The sequence below is a fragment of the Achroia grisella genome, unplaced genomic scaffold (assembly GCF_030625045.1).
Source record: "Achroia grisella isolate CSIRO2021 unplaced genomic scaffold, CSIRO_AGI_Agris_v1 utg1096, whole genome shotgun sequence".
Classification (NCBI taxonomy): Eukaryota; Metazoa; Arthropoda; class Insecta; order Lepidoptera; family Pyralidae; genus Achroia; species Achroia grisella.
In genome coordinates this window covers 1381814-1401025 of record NW_026712575.1, presented here as the reverse complement: position 1 = coordinate 1401025, position 19212 = coordinate 1381814, and the positions used below count along the sequence as shown (strand labels likewise).

Here is a 19212-nt window from a genome sequence, read left to right as displayed (position 1 = left end):
AATAAAGTTAAATATTTGAATAATTGTTTCATTTATAACCTAAATTTACTGAATTTGCATGCTTTTCGCAGTCTTATTTAATATATTGGGCTTAGTTTTATGTTTATGAGATTCAAGCTGTTGTGTGTAACCCTTAAAGATGGCGATTTTGATAAAAACCTTGGTCACTTCTCAATTTCACTACTATTTTTAATTTCTTCTTGTCTCTATTAGAGCGGTTAAGAACCATGAATACACTAAAATAGCCATATAGTGAGCACTGCACAAAAAAGTTATTTTAATATAATTTTCTGAACAAAAACTGAAATTGATTAAAGTGGTAAAGGCATATTTTTATCAATAAGATATAATTTAAAGAGCTGTAAGCGCAGTACATATACACTTTGTACAACGCTATATATTAAACAATAGAATACCAATTAAAATAGATATCGTAAATAAGAATAAATATAAACTTTAAAATTACAGCGCTTAAGGTCCATTCTTACCATAAGACCGAGAGGAAATGATTGACAAAATAAGAAGAGGTAATTGACTATTATCATCATAAACGGGATACATATTTTTCATTTTTCTAGTCGTATATATTATAGGGATCCTATATAATAGACAAATTTTGTAATTTGACAGACAAACATTTTTGTATGTAAACCTTTCTGTATGTAGACGAAACTTAATTAACTTCGGTGATGTTCCCAAACGCGTGTGTCGTTAGATGGTCGATTTGATTCAGTGTATACTGAGTATATAATTTGATATTTATTTATTTAGCATCCTTAGCCCCAGAATACTTTTTATATCGACCATAATATTAGGTGCTTTATATTCTTATTCGAATGGTTATTATTAACAAGTAAACAATATAGAAATAAAAACAAGGTTTTATTAATAAAAAAAATAGCAATGCGTAACAATTATCACCAGTCTTAGCAAGACCCAGAGGTAATCAACAGACTGTGCTTGTGGGTATATTTACATAATACTATTTGCATTAATCTCTTATTCATTAATACTATTATCGGATTTATTATTATGGCAGGTTCACTTCACGAATTTCAGTCCCAGCGCTTGCGTCATGAAGCACAGAATGTCTGTGTGCTCGTCGATCTGTGAAAATACAATTTTAAGTCATTAGTAATAATTAAATTGACTATTATTGAATAAGCATTATTCACTGGTGATATAATCGTAAACTACAAGCAATTGGATTTGTGGTGAATAGAAACTTGACAACTGTAGTTAATTATATTATGTGATGTTATATAATGCGGAGTCCCCTTGAGTAATGTTAGTCTTGTTAGTATTATTTGCAATCTAGGTTGTAGTCGTAGTAGCAGTATTCGTCATAGGAATAGCCATTTTGCTATGAATTTTTCACATCTGATATTATTGCTACATCTAATTCGAAATATAAAATTAAAGTGTTAGATGATAGAGCATGAGAATTTAACCCAATCGAGAAGTAGTAACATTAGCGCCGGGAATTAAAGTACTTAGAGAACTACATAAGCATATTGTAAGATTCACGAAACAACGTGTAGAAAAATATGATATAGATAACTATGAAAATACAGTCAACATCATTATTTAAATATATGCAGATGACGTTCATATTTTTTAAATTAGACTAGTTGGCCCCGCGATCTCCGTTCCGCCTAGAAACGGAGTCCATATTATTTAAATAAAATGGACTTTGTTTGACAGGTAAGAACTGTTTGTATGGGAAAACAAAATTTTTCATTTTACTATTTTCCATGCATTTTCTTCATATATTGTTATATTCTCACCACTTAAATCTTTCATAGGCCTACAAATATTTCAAAACAAAATTAACCTAAAGGTCCAGTCGTTGTTAAGTTTAAGCGAGACGTCTCTCTTTGATCAATACCAAATTCCAGATTTATTTAACTACTGCTCAAGAATTCACTGCGATGAGTCTGTCATGTGCGGTAGTAGTGTAAATAACAAATACTCACGATCTTAGCGGTGGGTTTCCCGCCGCCGTGGCCGGCCTTGGTGTCGACGCGCGCCAGCAGGGGCCTGCGCTGGCGCGTGTGGCGCGCGGCGTGCTGCAGCGCGGCGATGAACTTCAGCGAGTGCAGCGGCACCACGCGGTCGTCGTGGTCCGCCGTCAGCACCAACGTCGCCGGGTACTCGCCCGGCTCTGATTGCCAACGACAACTAGATTAATATCTAGTTAGCTAGAACTTTTTGATATAGGGAAATGAAAATGGTATGAACAGCGAATAAACGATTACACTATTATTTAACAAATTAGAGGATACATTTTTTTAAATCAATGATATATGTATATTAGTAGCATACTAATTATAATATTCTTACTGTTATAAATATGGGCGAGTTAGTTATCTTGGTACATTAACATTCAAGTAATAAAATTTGGTATAGTTTTAATTTTCATTTATACAATTTTATAGACTTGTTTACTTACTACCTTAGTACTTGTAGATTTCGTAATGCAGCACGACATTTAGATGGGAAGTGCTACTTTATACTTTAAATTTAGATAAAAATACCAATATATATAAATGATCGTAATAATCAACAAAGAAGCTGTATACTGTTGCCTAATTTCTGTACTAGGAAATTAAACAAATGTTACCATCATCTGGGGAATGTATGTTGTGCAGTGGTGAGTACTTGATGAGGTTGTCGAAGTGCACCTTCTCGTCCGAGCTGCCGTAATCGGAAACCCACGCGTGCCCGATTGTGAACTTCTGGAACCGCAGCATGTCCAGAACGCTGCAAACGTTTATCAATTTGTAAGCAATATAATAGCTGTGTATTATTTAGGACAAGTATTCATAGTTGTTTGCTAGCTTCTGAACGATCAGATTCTAATTAACTGATATAAAAAGTAATCTGCCTCCCAACGACAAAACACCGTCACGACTATTACCCCAGATGACGCCGTCAGAGCCAAAGTTGTCGTTATGTGACAAGGGCGAGCCTACTGCTATCTCTCGGATATTTTTTTTGTTTGATATTGGTGTTTGTTTCATGGTAGCCAGTTATATAAATTAAGACTGTTTTTAATATTTGGTGTCGACCAGATTTGTACTCTGATCTCTTTGTGGTACACAAATATATAAATTGACACAGTTTTTTTTTATTTGGTGTCGGCCAGATTTGTTATCTCGACATTTAGGGCGCAATTCAGGGTATGAAACTACTAAACCATGATAATCTTTCGCATTAGTGCTGAGAAAGTAAGTGCGTCGCATTTATAATATTAATTACGACATGAAGACAGTGGAATTGAAATCTTTTGCAAATCGATGTATTTCGGAGATATATTTAGGTGTAAAAGTTTTCGTGACATCCAAACGTGTCCAAAAATGTTTTATAATCACACACATACAAATACATACTTTACTATCATATACCAATAGATGTGTATGCGTGTGCGTGCGTGCGTGTGCGCCGCTGGGGTCACTCACCCGACCTGCACGATGGCGGCGCCGTAGAGGTCGGGGCGCTGGTTGGCGCAGGCGGCGACCAGCAGGCCGCCGTTGGAGCCGCCCTGTATGGTGAGCAGCGCGGGCCGCGAGTACCGCTCCCGCACCAGGTACTCGGCCGCCGCTTGGAAGTCGTGGAACACATTCTGCTTGTTGAGCAGACGGCCCGCGTTGTGCCACCGCTCGCCGTACTCCCTGCATGCGTCATAATAAACATTAGATAGATAAATTATTATTTGGACTGTCCGATCACATACAACAAAATAATGAAAGCATTTTTATTATAGTATAAAACAAAGTTGCTATCGCTGTCTATCCGCTGAGGTCTTTTGAACTACTCAACGCATTCTAATGCAGTTTTCAGGAATATATAGAGCGATTCAAAAGAAAGATTTATATAATAATAAAACATACATCCGTGTTCAGATGGAACGAAACTAGAACATACATAAAATTGTATATACCTGGATAACTCATAGATTACCATTGTATTACGGGTACGTCAAGTGATAGATATACTGTTTTTTTTTAATAGATACATAATATACATAGAAGACACTCAAAAATACAAATATTTATACCACATAAGAATTAAAAAAAATATTAATATTTTGATCAGTAACACCACTGAGTTATTAGGTTCAATAACATACTTGTAGTACCTTGTAGTACATTGTCGGTTAGGAAGTGAAGTTAACTCATATATAAACAATGTTACACATAAATTAATACTGTATATCCTCAAATAGTCTCAAACTTGAAACAGGATGAACACAAGAATCATATTAATCTTCAAAGGTCGCAGTGTCACAGATCTATGATCACTTCATAATAAACTTGACATCCTAATAAGAATTTGGAAGCATGAGCCTTTACTGTACTATGAGTTCTTTTGATAAGTAATAATTAGAAACAAAAGTATTGTCGCTCACCCTCCGCCTCTAATGTTTGGTATAGCGACGACCCCGTTGAAATGCTGCATAAATACGAGCCGAGTCACGCTGAAACTCGGTTGAATATTGATATTGAAGCCACCATAGCCGTACACAAGCGCCGGGTTCGAGCCGTCGCGAGGTAAGTTCTGTGAAACATTATTATCATTGTTTCAATGTAAATCATTAATTTTAAAAACTCTATAATTTTTTTATTTCGTCTATATGCGATCACCCGATTTGCTATTATTTAATTCTGCTTTCGTTACCTGTCGCTTTAAATATCGACATTTAAAAAACTTATGAAGTTAATATACGATCTGTCTTATGGTAAACAGCAATCGGAGTTTATGATGAGTCTTCTGATACCTGAGATTTGGTTTCAGAACAGTAACTGTTCTGTTGTGTTAATATGAATAAACTTCATGATGAAAAGTAAAAAAAATATTTTCTCTTGCTGTTCTTTTACATTTTCAGACTATATGCAGCAAATTATATATTTTAATATAATATTGTTTAATATCAAAGTTACAAATTTAGTAATAGAAAAATGTATGACATCAAACTTACCTTTTTAGATACTATAAACATAGGAACTTTAGTGCCATCTTTGCTTGAATAAAATATTTGTTTAGCCTCATATTGCGATGCGTCAAATCCTTTTACTTTCACTTCTCTGAATACCTGAAAGAGTATTTCATAATAAAAAAATATAATATGAATAATTTTTTTTTAATTTTAATTACCATTCTTACGTACTAGAAACATTGCTATAAGCAATGCATTCTAGTTTTAAAAAACAAGAATCTACTACGATTGTCAATAACAATATTTATTTGTAACTTACAATAAAGATAACGATTGAATTCTATTACTATAAGTCTAATACTACACAAATATAATCATTTAATACTCATCAGAATAGGTAATTATAAATACTGTCAACTTGCATTTTTCACAAGTCTCTGGAATAAAGGAGTAAAGGTGAAAAGATTGAAAAAATTAATACGAAACGAATTTATCCCTAAGAAAAAATTCTCCGTAATATAAAATTACAAAAGTATTTTTAATTCTACTATAATACGAAGAATATTTATAATGATGATGAAATTGTAGTAATCATATCAGGTACAGTAAGAATTACTTTGTTAAATCGACCTTGGTGGTCTAGCGGTCTAGCACACCGCTTTACGTCCAATGGTTCGATTCCTCGCACGGCACAAGCATTTGTATTCATGAGTATGATTGTTTGTATCGGTTGGGTGTTTTCTTTGTATAATATGTACGTAATTACGAAAAAAAAATCTATGTACTTGTATCAGTTACATAGTACCCGTAACACAAGCTTTAGCTAGCATAACTTGGGACTAGATGGTGCTGTGTGAATAGTCCTGAGATTATTATAATTATTATAAATCAAACTGATGGTCCGCCTGACGTCAAGTGGTAACCGTAGCCTATATACATGAATAGCACTACTGACGAAGTTCTAAGGTATCATATCTCACTCTTCAACCAAAACATACTTCTCACAAAACCAGATTTTTGCCGGCTGATATAGATAAGACAGAAATTACCCATGCTGACGACTTTTTGCAGTTTACGTTGGTAATATTTTTTATTGCATTAAACTCACGGTGGGAGTGTACGGTTGTTTTTTGAAGTCCACGTGGTAAATGATTCCCGGCGTGAGGAACGACATAAAGTGGTAGAAGATTTCACTGTGCTCCTTCTTCCCGGAGAAACCGACCACGGAGCCGACGGGGAGGTCGAAGGTCTGCAGTAGCTCTCCAGATTTCATACTGTGCAGTTGTAACACGCTCTGTAATTTTGTATGTCTTTTATGGAATTGGAATGGCAAATTAGCTGACCGACTGTAGTGTGTGGGAACGAGATGGAAACATCATGTTGTCTCTAGCGCACACAGCTGACGTTATGCGGCTATTACGCTGTAACTGGCGATGAACAGTGCTGTGTATGACAGCCGATAATTAGTAAGACAAACAGTACACCGACCATTTGAATGTAAGGAGTAGTCGCTTATACACATTAACAGTATCCTGGATATGACCAAATGCTACAATGAGCATTTGTGAGATCACAAATATTCAGTGCGGTAACTTGACTACTGTTACGACCTTCTCTAATGGTGATCAAATGCTGTTGTCTATTTGGCGATCAAATTTTGATTCAATTTAGATTTTGTTGGATTTTATATCTACGATATTTACCTTTACATCACGAACGTAATGTAGTACTAATTTGTCATTGTCTACCGCTGACGCCCAATCTAACACGTCGCTTGAATGTTCCTGAAAAAATATATTTTATACTTATGTAGCCACATATTTCATTTTTTTAAGTATCTATTTAACTTCACAATGTATGCATTACCCGCAGTTCTACTCAAGCAAATTAGTTTAAGCATAATTTAATCTATCTAAAATATTTTATATTCCATCTATGTTCATTCAAACGAAACTTCATTTATACAAAGTTCTAGATATATACATTTTTTTTTTATATTAGACTTTGGAGTGAATTTTCTAAGTTTGTAATGTTTGAGTTAATGCAGTATTTTGCGCGATATGTGCACTAAAACAGATCTTTGATATATATATTAAGACTTAAGTTTACTTACAGGTATAAGAGTTTCCCAGTTCTCTTCTGCTGGGTTGTGTAGGTCAATTTTGATCAGTCTATAGTTGGGAGCATTTTTGTTTGTCCGGAATATGCATACTGAACCCTCATTTGTAACATACTGTAACAGAAAAATTGTTCACAATAAGATTTGTATTTTTTTAATAGTCCCCATAGGGTAAAACGCTTTACATAGCCTGTTAATTAGGTAGTACTAGACTTATAAAATATAGTTATTCAATATAAGAGGTCTATCAAACTGGGCGGGTTATAGTAATCAAATTGTATTCAAATTTTGAGTAAGGCGAGTTTTTCAATTGCCATATAACATATTTTTTCACAATTCTGCCGCTGGGTGGATAATGTCCACGAGTAGTTTTAACAATTCATTTATTTATGGTATACTAGGCCATGCAAATGACTCCATCGACTAGAAGTACCCAATCTGACGGCCAACTTGTAAGTGGTAATCGTTGCCTATATATAATATAATACATAAACATAATCACAGATTGACATCTGTAACCACATGACGTGATTATGCCCGTGGTAAGGTTGGTATTCTATAGGTTTAAGATGTCATAATTACGTTCTATACATTAATTGTTATCACATCACATCTAGCCACAGGGACGGTATCCACATTACGAACATTACATCGTCCTTTTATGGCCACTATACCCTTCATGTGCTGTCACTCTGGAGAACTAAAATATCATGCCCCAATATCCCGTAATTTCACTGCAATATCTCACCCTTCACCCGAAACAGAGCTAATAAAGCCATCTACTCAGCGATTGCAATAGGCGAGACAAAAGTACACTCAACGAGAGGACTTTATACAAAATATATATAATTATAAGTAGTACAATAATAATTTATGAAGGTTATACCTCATAATCAGCCTCAAACTTGTGTACAATCTGCGTAAGTGGTAGTTTCCCGGTGATGTCCGGATTCTTACTGAGGTCTGCGAAGAACAGGAGGTTGTCGCGACAGTCCTTCACTGGAGACACGATCAGGTATTTGCCGCAATCCGTCACCTCCGCACCACTGAGAAATAACAACTTTAGATGAAGCATTTTACATACTAAATATGACTTGTTAACGTAAATTAAACTTAGGACGGAATTGTTAATGTACCTTTATATTCTTTAAGGATACATGTTTAGTCATTTCACGATTTCCGATTAAGTTATATGGCGCCTATATAATTCTAACAGTTTCATCTATTGAAAAAAAATATGACAATTATATCAACTAAATACGATCTAGTGAGGCATATATGTAAAATTAACGTAAGACATACGAGCGTTTATCTTGACCCAGGATTCGTGTGCAGATGTCTCTGTTAATGAGGAAAGAGATGTTAGAAATTTGTGTAAAGACTGATTTAGACTAAAACTGTCTAAAATTACGAAGAGAAAAGTCGGTCTACTCGTATCTAATCCCTCTAAGACTCATAGGATCAAAATCTTAAAAGGCCACAATAAAAAATATACTTCCTATTTTTTTTTAAACTGTACAAATAACACTGCGCCATCTAGTCCCACTATAAGCAGAGCTTATGTCTACTAGATAGCTGAAATAAATACTTTTTGTAAATTTTACGTAACATACATAGAAAACATCCAGAGTCCAGACAATCACACTCATGAATACAAAAGTTTGTACCAAGCGACTAATCGAACCCGCGACCATCGGATAAACGCGGTGTGCTATACCAGCTAGGCCACCGAGGCCGTCGAATATATTAGTACCGTTGTGTAATTATACTAACATTCTCCATAACGGCTCCTCTGGGAACTCAACGACTATGACGTCCTCAGCCTGGGGCGTGTTGAGACGGTGGTAACAAAGTTTCTGGTCCCTGTTCACTTCTGTCTCCGAGCCATCTGTCTTGCCTGTCTGTTCCGGATACCGCTACAAACGAAATAGAAAGTTTAGGTGATATTATTGGTAATTGTAAATTATCCTGATTATTCATAGTAATATCATAGAAGGTAATGTAAACTTTTTGGTTTAATATTTATGAATTATAAATAAATACATACTTTAATAATTAAGTCTGTGAAGAAAATATTACATACATACCGAATAAAATAATCCTTTATTGTCTTTCGTCCACGACATCGATGCGAATTTTACTTTTTCTAAAACCTCTGGGTAATCTTCACCTGAAATACAAAATTAGTTTTATATATCACTGCTGCATTAATTTATTCATTGTAGGTATATGAAAAGTCTCTGTAGTGGGACAATCTACAATGTAGAGACTTATGACAGGATTTATAGCAGTAGAGTGATGCATGTTAGACCATTCCATCCTTGCTTTTATGTGTAAAGTTCCATAATATTTGTTTAATTCACTCAGCACCATCATGTCCCAAGGTAAGCTGAGCTTATGTGTTCTAGTCAACTGAGAGGTACATAAATAGTCACATATTAATAATTGTTTTAAAAAGGTTTTGACTTAGTAGTTTGGACCATTTGTTATAACGAAGTAGACAGTTCAATAACCGTAATAGTTGGCAGTTAGTAGTTATTTAAATGTTTTTTTATATATATAAAGATAGACTAATATTTGTGTTTGTACATATTTGAGTATATGAAACATTCGACTAAATTTACATTTATCTAGATAATGTGTTATTTTAAAAAGTATTATACATCATAAATTATAAAGTACAAATTAGATAGATAGATAGATAGATAGATATATCACATATTATAATTGTTTTAAAAAGGTTTTGACACAGTGTGGACCGTTTGTTCATAACGAATATAAAAATAACATAATAGTTGGCATTAGATTTATAAAATTGTTTTTTTTGTATATATATAAAGATAGACTAATATTTGGTTTGTACATATTTGAGTATATGAAACATCAGCGTAAAACATTGTTCAGGGAACAAAACACTGATTTTCAAATTTAGATAAAGTTGTACCTGTAGCTACATCTTTCAGGTGTATGGTGATCCAATCAGAGCCACTAGCTGACAATCCATAGGCAAAAGTAGCACCGTCTTCCGTGAACCTGCTGCCTGAGAGCGCAATTGTGCCATCCTCCGATAATGTGTTAGGGTCGAGGAACACACGTGGCTCGCCGTCAAGGCTATCTTGAACGTATAGGACGCTGGAAATGGAAGTATCGCTTTAACTAGTATTCAGAAAGTGGGAAATACTTCTTGTAATAGACTGTTTAAACATGTATTAAGTTTCTTAGCATTCTATGGATTGAATGTACAGGTACTAGGTCTGAATAGTGGTAGGAAGAGAAACTTTTCTAAATCTAGCGGCTCACCTGATGGTAAGTGATTACCGCCGCCCATGAGCACCTGCAACACCAGGGGAAAATTGCAAGTGCGTTGCCAGCCTTTGAAGACGGAATAAGCTCTTTTCTTGAAGGTTACAATATCGTATCGGTTTGGAAATACCATAGCTCCACAATGTGGTTGTGCATGGCAAAAAGTTTCTAGAAAAACGCACGACTTAAATTTTTTTATAAATTATATTTTTATAAAACTTTTGTATAAGTGTGTAACTGAATCATTATTGTTCCTATGGAACAAAAGTTAAAAAACTTACTTTTGATTCTGCAATCCAGTGTTCTTAAAGAAGAAGTATCTGTCACCTCTTCTGAATGGGCAAGAATATTTGGGATAGTTCCATAGTTCTGTCAGTCGCTCGTGTATATCTGTTTTTACGGGACATGCGTCCAGGTAAGGTCGGGTTATTTTGTTCTCTGCCTCTATGAACTCTTTGGTCTCGTTGGAGTCTGGGTCTTCTAGCCAGCGGTACGGATCTTTAATCTTTTAACACGTAATAATAATAAAATCAATAATTTAAACAATATATTTCATGTAGGTATACATACATATAAAGGAGGGATATGGCAGTGAAATTATAAAGTCATAAGACTTTAGTCCTCAAGAACGGCAACTTATACGAGCTCACTCAGTTATTTTGTAAAGTTAAAGTTGGATGGTTCCGGACCACCGATTTCCCTGGTTTTTCTTAGATGATAATGTAATTATGTAAGGGGCACCAGTGGATATGGCGATGATAAGATGGAGAGCACCAGATTAGGTCAGTTAGTCTAATGATAATGAAATAATGCATCTATCTGCACTAAGAGTATATTATTATGCAGGTCCCTTCTGCATAATAATATACTAGTGGATACATGCACACCAGTGGATAATAATAGGATGAACTTCACGAGATCAGGTCAGCCTATCTTGACAAATTCAGGAACAGGAATTAAACATGGCGTTTTCAAGGGGGTCCGCGTGAAAGTCGATCTGACATTGTACATTGCTAGCAATGTGATTACTAGTCCGCATTATTAAATATATCCTCCCATTCTTAAACTGTTTAAAAGGCACATTATTCCAGAGTGACATAGGTTATCGCAACATATACAAAACTCACAAAATTGTTAACACCTGGGCGATACCGAAGCGGGCCATTAAGAGATTTTTTATACAATCTATTGCATAGATAAAGTCACTTAGAATTGTACTTGTTGGTGTTTAATATTCTAAATGGTTTCACAATCGCTTTATTATTCTAGTCTCGATTTACTGTGAGGTACAAGGCTACATTGACCCTACTTAGCCTTACCATTATTTTGTTTCATTATTATGTCATACACTTTTTTTGTATTGCTCTAGATATCTAGTTATGTTACTTGTATTACTTTTGTATACATAATAAAATTTATTTATTTATAAAATTACATGCTCTCAGTGAGTATTACAGTACAATACCAATGCACTCACCAAGGAATAAAACGTATGCAAAACATACATTAATATTAATACTAGTGATAACAATAAGGTCATAAAAAAAAGAAAAAAATAAAAAATAATAAAAAATAAAAACAGCAACTATACAAATTAAAGGTGTAAAATAAAGGTGTGAGTAGATCTTTAGTATTGAAGGTTTAGGAATTGAATGAAAATTTGTTTTATTGTGTCGTAGGAAAGCTTGTTTTACATATTAGTTTATACTGAAATGTCATACAAGCTGACATGCTATTCCATGGCAATATACGAACATACAAGAGACGTCTGTTGTACATAGTCTTTTTATAACATTAGAGATCCCGAGGATGGTTGTTGGCTTATTGAAAAACTACATGGTGTACTTAGGAGCTTCTGCTACTAGAGTCACGGGGTCCAGTAGCCCTAAATACATTATACGGCAAAACCCTAATAGTTTTTTAGGCGACCTACTTCGCACTATTCAATGCTGGAAGCGTGTACGCGTGCGTGTGTGTGCACATTGTTTCCACCCATGGGTGGAGGCAACGTGCCATTCATTCAGTACCACCAATACGTTGCTATTCTGTAGGACTAAGATGTCATACTCTGTAATTCGCAAGTCTTACCTCACCCTTCAACCAAAACATAACTTATATATTGTTTGGTTGCTGAAATAAATGAGTAAGAGATATTCACGCAGACGCCTTTGTACAAAGTTTTAAAAATAAAATAAATGGCAATAAATTACATAGAGATGGTTGAAAAGTACAAGTCTGTAACTTAAGTTTTAATTTCGCAAACTTGATTAACATGCAACATAATTCACGATACTAATAACAAAGCTAAATTTGTGATAACAATGAACCATTACTAATCTGCGCTTGTTTTTTTCTACTACATTTTTCAATATCGTACCTAAGTACCTAGTACTATAAATAAAATTGTACTACAGAAAATATTATTATATACATTATTTTAGATTGATACACTAGTGTAGATAATACATGATGTCTATGACAATTATAATTAGACATTGGTATTTTAGTATCAGTAAAAGTAAAATAAGTCACTAGGGTCATCTACTCAAACAGTTATTGGCCTAGTGACCCACACGGGACGAGTATTTGTTTGTACTAGTATATACATACATAAATATATATATTATTTACTATTTCTGAATACCGTTTCATTGAGAGAAAGCGGTAGATTAGTATAATAATGGTTAGATTTTAAAGCGCTCGCTACTAGGTATCCTTTGAACATAGAGGCAAATTAATATTTATCATATTTTATATGCATACTAACATGTTATTAATGGGAAATTGTAGTAGTTCTGCAGTTTATTACTTTTTCACAACGAAACTGCTTAATGGATCACGATGACTAGCAATATTAAAGAAGACAACTAAACGTAACTATTTATAGTTGTTTAGACTTTATTTAGTAAAGAATATTTATAGAGCAGTTATGCCTGTTTTACACTGATTTCACTATGCGACACTGGCGCCAACTTAATGTATTCGATTCTGATTGACATCAATGATGTGTTAATTTCTAATTCTCCATGTAAGAATAGATTGGAGAGAGAGAAAGGCACGAGTCGGCACGGCCCGTTAGACGTTACGTTCAAAATTGTTATTAATTTCTAAATATCTATGTGATATATCATAGTCGGTAGAGCATGTCACTCACGAAATTCAGCTTGCCCGTCCTGCCTTTTTATTGTATGACGTTTCTAAAATATACAAACAGGATATTGAAAATTAATTTTTTACTGTGTTATCAATACATATGTTATAAGTAATTTAGTAAAAGTTCCCTACATATGGTAACGGCGGTGAAAATAAGACAGACTTTCTTTGAAATTGATACCAAGTAGTACCGCAAAAGCTAAGACGAAGGAAACAGCTAGCCTCTAATATTATTATCAATGACCTGACCCTATTTTTTGTAAACAATCATAAACGATGTATATCGGTAACATACCTTTGTTCCATGATAGTCGTCGACAATGGTGTCATCTCTTCGCGCCTCCGGGTATTCGAATGTCATGTTCGTTGGTGTGAACGAAGTTGATGCACAAGCGCACTGCAACAATACACATACTGAAAGTAACCACACACAGTTCAGCAGATCCATTGCGGACCTACGCTCACAGACAACGGACATAAACTGGCGCGATCGTACTACTATATCGATTTATAAAGCACGTTCGAAAGCAACAAACCGGGTAGCCGCACGAGCAGTCCTTCAATCCACAACCAGGTGAAAATTCAACCGACATCTTGGATGTCAAATTTATTTTTGTTTACAACTTTGCTATTTGTGACAGCTGATTTGTTGCATGCTGTATCGAGGTCTATCATTGCCTTGTAGAGTTTAGTGTTTAGAACAATAACTAAAGTACACAATCGCTTTATTCATATTAAAAATCTTGACGCTCTGTTATGCACCATCATCATAATATTACCTTAGAACTTGGCATAGTCGGGGGAGAAGGGGATTGTTAGTAGGGTAGACCAATAACCCAACCCCATTGCTAGCAATGTACCATGTCAGGTTGACCTTCACGCAGTCCCCCTGGAAACCTTCGTGATAAATTGCCATTTGTCAAGATGGGCTAACTGACCCGTCTACATGCTTGTTTTATCATCTTCCACTGGTACCCCGCCAAAGTAAACCGTTAACGCAGGCGGGTGTATAATTCCATTATCACCCATAACAGAAAAAACTTAGGCTAGAATTCTGCTTGCTAGGCAGGACCATCGTCAGGCAAAATATGAATATTATTGAATTTGTATTAGTATTATATTACTCCCATGCTTAGGTTGAAAATATTTGGCTATAGACATTAACAGCATCACAGACACAATAAAACCTGGTGTTACCGTATCACCGTCCATATTTCGTATATTTTTAGGACGTACATAAAAACTTTGCTGTGACATACCTATACTACGCATTTAAAACGCCAGACTAGTGTTTCCCAACCTTTTTAGGGTAATGCCCGACCTTAGCTTTTCTAAAATTGTATGCCAAATGTTAATACCAAATACATTATTTATAAAAAAAAAATATTGTTCACTTGAAAAACTTAAATAATAGGTATTTAGAATAAATCACTAGGATATTATAAGAAAACTTTCAAAACGTATAATAAAAAATTGAAATTCGTTTTCGAACTAGCCCCCTTAACAATCAAATTGCCCCATTTGGCGTGGACCCCGTTGGAAAACACTGCACAAGACAAGTGAAATGAAAACAAGTACAATGAAAGTAATATTATGAAACTCCTTACCAGAACGTGTTGAGTGTCTATCAGTAAATGAGGAGTACCTATCTAGACTAACTTTATTGCGTTATATCTCCCGGTGTATACAATACGTTATAATGTATAAAACTTATCTTATATTTACAATGTAATTATCAGCTATGATTACAATTTGCATATCACTATTATTACTATTTATATTTTAAATATATACTTAAATATTTTTAATTATTACTTATTATTAATTTGTTTCACAAGTGTAACAGAAACAGTTTAATCTGTGCTACAGTTATGTTATACAAAAGATACTAAAGTTCGTTTGCCGGATGTTTAAAACGATAATAATATGAATTCACTATTGGCATTATATTGGTTAAGTAATGAGAGTATAGCTATCCATATATTGTATAACGTTGTAACTAAGATTTATTATTAGAGAATTAAGATTTATTTATTATGGGACGTTTCATCTTGAACCAGCTGTATCTATTTACAGCTAGAGAGGTACCTTTATTACCATCAAAGTATTTGTATTCAGACCGGGTTATACCCGGTAAAATATATATAATAGTTAAGTTAGTACGTGGTCTAGTTAGTTACTTGCATCTCCAGCGCAAATACAATAACATAAATAAGTTAAAAAAAAACAAAACGCACCATCAAAGCGATAAACTAAAAAACTTAATGTTACTGAACTTAATGATCTACATTATCTTTTTTGAAAAATAGACTTTCAATCTAAGGACTAAGTGGATTTTGCTTTATTCACTAACGTTTACTTAATGTTCACTGCAATATGCGAGTACATCACAAGTGATACACAATGTGGGTAGTGGTGTTATTTTTAATAATCGTGTATTATAATCTATAACTTCATACAGCTTGCAATTACTGATATAGCATACTGTAAGACGAAAATATTAATCAAATGACGTTTAGGTGTCGGGATTTAATATTATAGTATGCTGAATCTAATCTACCTACCTTCGGGACCATAGTTTGAGATGACAGCGCTTGCGCTATGTAATAGTTTAGGACATTAGGTGCTAATCAATAACAATTATACTTATAAAAAATGCAGTTCATAATGATAGTCCATGACAAACTATGCAGAACTTGTAGTAACTGATAGAAATACTTACATGCATTTTTTATTGTAATGATTGTAGTTATGAATACAAATGTTTGCATCGGGCGAGGATCTAACCAGCGACGATCGAAGTAAGGCGCATGCCTAAGAGTATTGTGTATACGCAATGTAATTACGATATCTCTATTTAGGTACTTTGCGGCTCCCCTCACCCAAACGCGATTAAAGCTATTTTTTTCCTTAATATGAAAATCCATAATAATTAGAAAGTATTTTTTTAATTTTCATACTGTATTATTCCTATGAATAAGCAAAAGATAGGTATAAAGTTTAAATGTAAGATTATATTCATTTCATGTGGAGAGGGGTCGGAGACATATAAACTTAATCACTAGACAGCCGAGGCCGTCAATTCATGACTGATACATTTTACAGTCAATAATAGTAATAGCTTCAAATCTGTCATCCGCACCATACCATAGGTACTGCATGAAGCATAATATAGGAGCGACAATAAGAACATCCGCTACATTACGATTTCAGGCATCATTATCACTAGACTCATCATTTTTTTTACGCGTACATGATAACATTGGTTATGGTTGGCTAAGTTGAAATTATATTTAAATACTATTTAATGAAAATTTGCACTGTGACTTCCCTGAGGCATTATGTTTTCAGCAATTTGATCATTAAAATGTCTGTATATTTTTTATATAAATGAAGTGATAAGCTACCAAAGCTCATCACTCCATTTATATAAAAAATAGTGACTTAGTTTCTCAGTGTAAAATATGTTTTATATTGTGCATTCTTCTACATATCCTTTGACTTTGCACGGATAGCATCTGTTGTAATCTCTAATTATAAAAATAATACCAAAAGAGGACTTTTGAAATTGGACAAGTATTTATTCCGTTTATTCATCACAAACATAAAATCTAATCTATTTTATTTATATAATAATAATATGTTTTTCAATTAACGTTAATGGAATGGTGCTCTCATCTGTGCTATAACAAAATGATGTTACTACACTGGCAGGGTACCAGTGGAGGATGATAAGATGAGGCATTAAGTCAGGACAGTTAACCCATCATAGCAAATTTCATTATTATTGTGCAAAACACAATGGATTATAAAATTAATGGTTGACCATTGACATTGTCAACACACTAACGTAAATGTCACTCATGTAACTACAGTAGTAACAAGATATAACAATGTGATTAACAACGGATTGGTTATTAGGACTAAATGGCAAGGTCCAAACAATCAATATAATAATTACATACTGCTTATAATACCAATCAGAATCTAATATACACACATATTTAATATTCCCTTCAACATCATTATACTCATTTTCTATTATAATTATCTTATTAAGATTATAAATGCGAAAATGTGTGAGTATGGATGTTTGTTACTCTGTCACACAAAAACTACTAAAAGATTTTTATGAAACTTTACAGTAATATAGCTTATACATCAGTGGTATAATTTTCATGGGGGTGAAACCACAGACATAGCTAGTAGCTATATATCCTCACTACTTTTATCCCCGAAGGGATAATCATAGGCATTGTCAAAATTGTGTTGACACTTGCTCATATTTCATTAAGTATATTAGTATTTAACATGATAGGGTGTTTACCAGTATTACACCGATGTTTGCATTTCCATAGATCAGTCAGGTATTTATATAACTGTATTTTCTTACAAAGGCAGAAAATAAGATGGGAAGATGATATTAGTAAAACAGCTGGTTCAATATGGACTCGTAAAGAAAAGGTCAGGATAGAATGGAAATCTTTAGAGGAGGCCTATATCGGCAGACAAGCTGTACCGTTTATCTATAATAATATTAACAAAATGTAAAAATATTAGTATTGCAATAAAGACTTTTTATTTTTATTTATTTATTTAGTTTTGTGGATTAATAATAATCCACAAAACTCTTTATTACTAATATTAAAAATACAATATCACATTTGTGAAGAAAATATCACCAATTTCTAATATCAGTGCACTATATAAACCATGTCTTATATAATTACAATAACATTTGGGATTATTAAATTAAATTATAGTATTAATAATGGCATACACTAGTGATATTTTAATCGTTTTTATCATAATAGTAACTTATAAGAAACACAATAATTAACATTAAAGGTTAAAGATTTTATGTTATCATGTTTTTATTGCATCAGATGCATTTATGGACTCGAAAAAAAGATTACATTCTCCAAGTATTAAATCAAATAATTTGTATTGAAAAAGTAATAAAATATAAATATTAAACGAAAATAAACCTGAATTATTTACAAACATACCTGTAAACTGTGATCAACAAAAGGGCGAGGTTATCTGGTAACCGACTTCTATAACCAAAAATACGCCATTGAATACCACAGTAGACAGATAGAGACGGCACTGGGTATTATTTTAATAGTGTAATTGAGTAATTTACGAGCATAAATTTAAATTGGTTCAACCAGCTGTAATAACCAAACAAGTAGGTATTGTAATTGGTTATGAAATCGATGATATAAACAATACAATATCTTACCAATTGATTTTTATTCGGGAAGAAGTTTAGTAATTTGCTGACACACGGTTTTAATGTGGGTTGTTTAATTGTAAATATTACTTTATTTGTAAAAAAACGGCAATGATTAGCAAAAAAGGGACGCACCGCCATACAAATTGACATTTTACAAAACATGTTGCCATTTATGTCAAATACTTTTATGTAGTAGAAATAAATAAGCTAATATGGTAGTTTTTCATTGGATTTCTTTATTTTAATAATCCCACACATTTAATTACATAATAATAGATACCTACTACATAATATACGGTCTTTGCTAAATGAGACAATATTTTACTAGCATTCTTATACAATACTAAAATATGCTTTTCCTATAATATAATTCCAGCTGTGTTTCGCGTCAAATTTATAGCCTGTTGTACCGATGTACGAGCTTTTTGTATTGTAAAATATGACTAAAATCAGTTTAGT

At 33.6% G+C, this 19212-nt stretch overlaps 1 protein-coding gene across 1 annotated transcript; it reads right to left on the bottom strand.

Annotated features, from left to right (window-relative positions):
- Positions 1-866: 866 nt before the first annotated feature.
- Positions 867-18942, bottom strand: LOC131849165 (prolyl endopeptidase). The gene is made up of 16 exons (XM_059199171.1): positions 18760-18942; positions 13810-13911; positions 10643-10866; positions 10003-10190; positions 9146-9228; positions 8832-8974; positions 7945-8104; positions 7053-7172; positions 6643-6723; positions 6048-6233; positions 4982-5095; positions 4412-4560; positions 3462-3674; positions 2624-2763; positions 1977-2164; positions 867-1107 (listed from the first exon to the last, which is right to left on the bottom strand). Exons 1-16 carry the CDS (start codon positions 18913-18915, stop codon positions 1042-1044), a joined length of 2313 nt encoding a protein of 770 aa, XP_059055154.1. The 5' UTR covers positions 18916-18942; the 3' UTR covers positions 867-1041.
- Positions 18943-19212: the final 270 nt, after the last annotated feature.

Bases quoted from the DNA above. Each gene is read 5' to 3' on its own strand.
- LOC131849165 (XM_059199171.1), bottom strand. From the start codon at position 18,915: ATGTTTTGTAAAATGTCAATTTGTATGGCGGTGCGTCCCTTTTTTGCT. The intron at 9,229-10,002 runs GTACAACTTTAT...TTTGTATTTCAG, and splicing joins CCTGAAAGATGTAGCTACAG to GTGAAGATTACCCAGAGGTT. The intron at 1,108-1,976 runs GTGAGTATTTGT...GTATTTTCACAG, and splicing joins GGAAACCCACCGCTAAGATC to ATCGACGAGCACACAGACAT.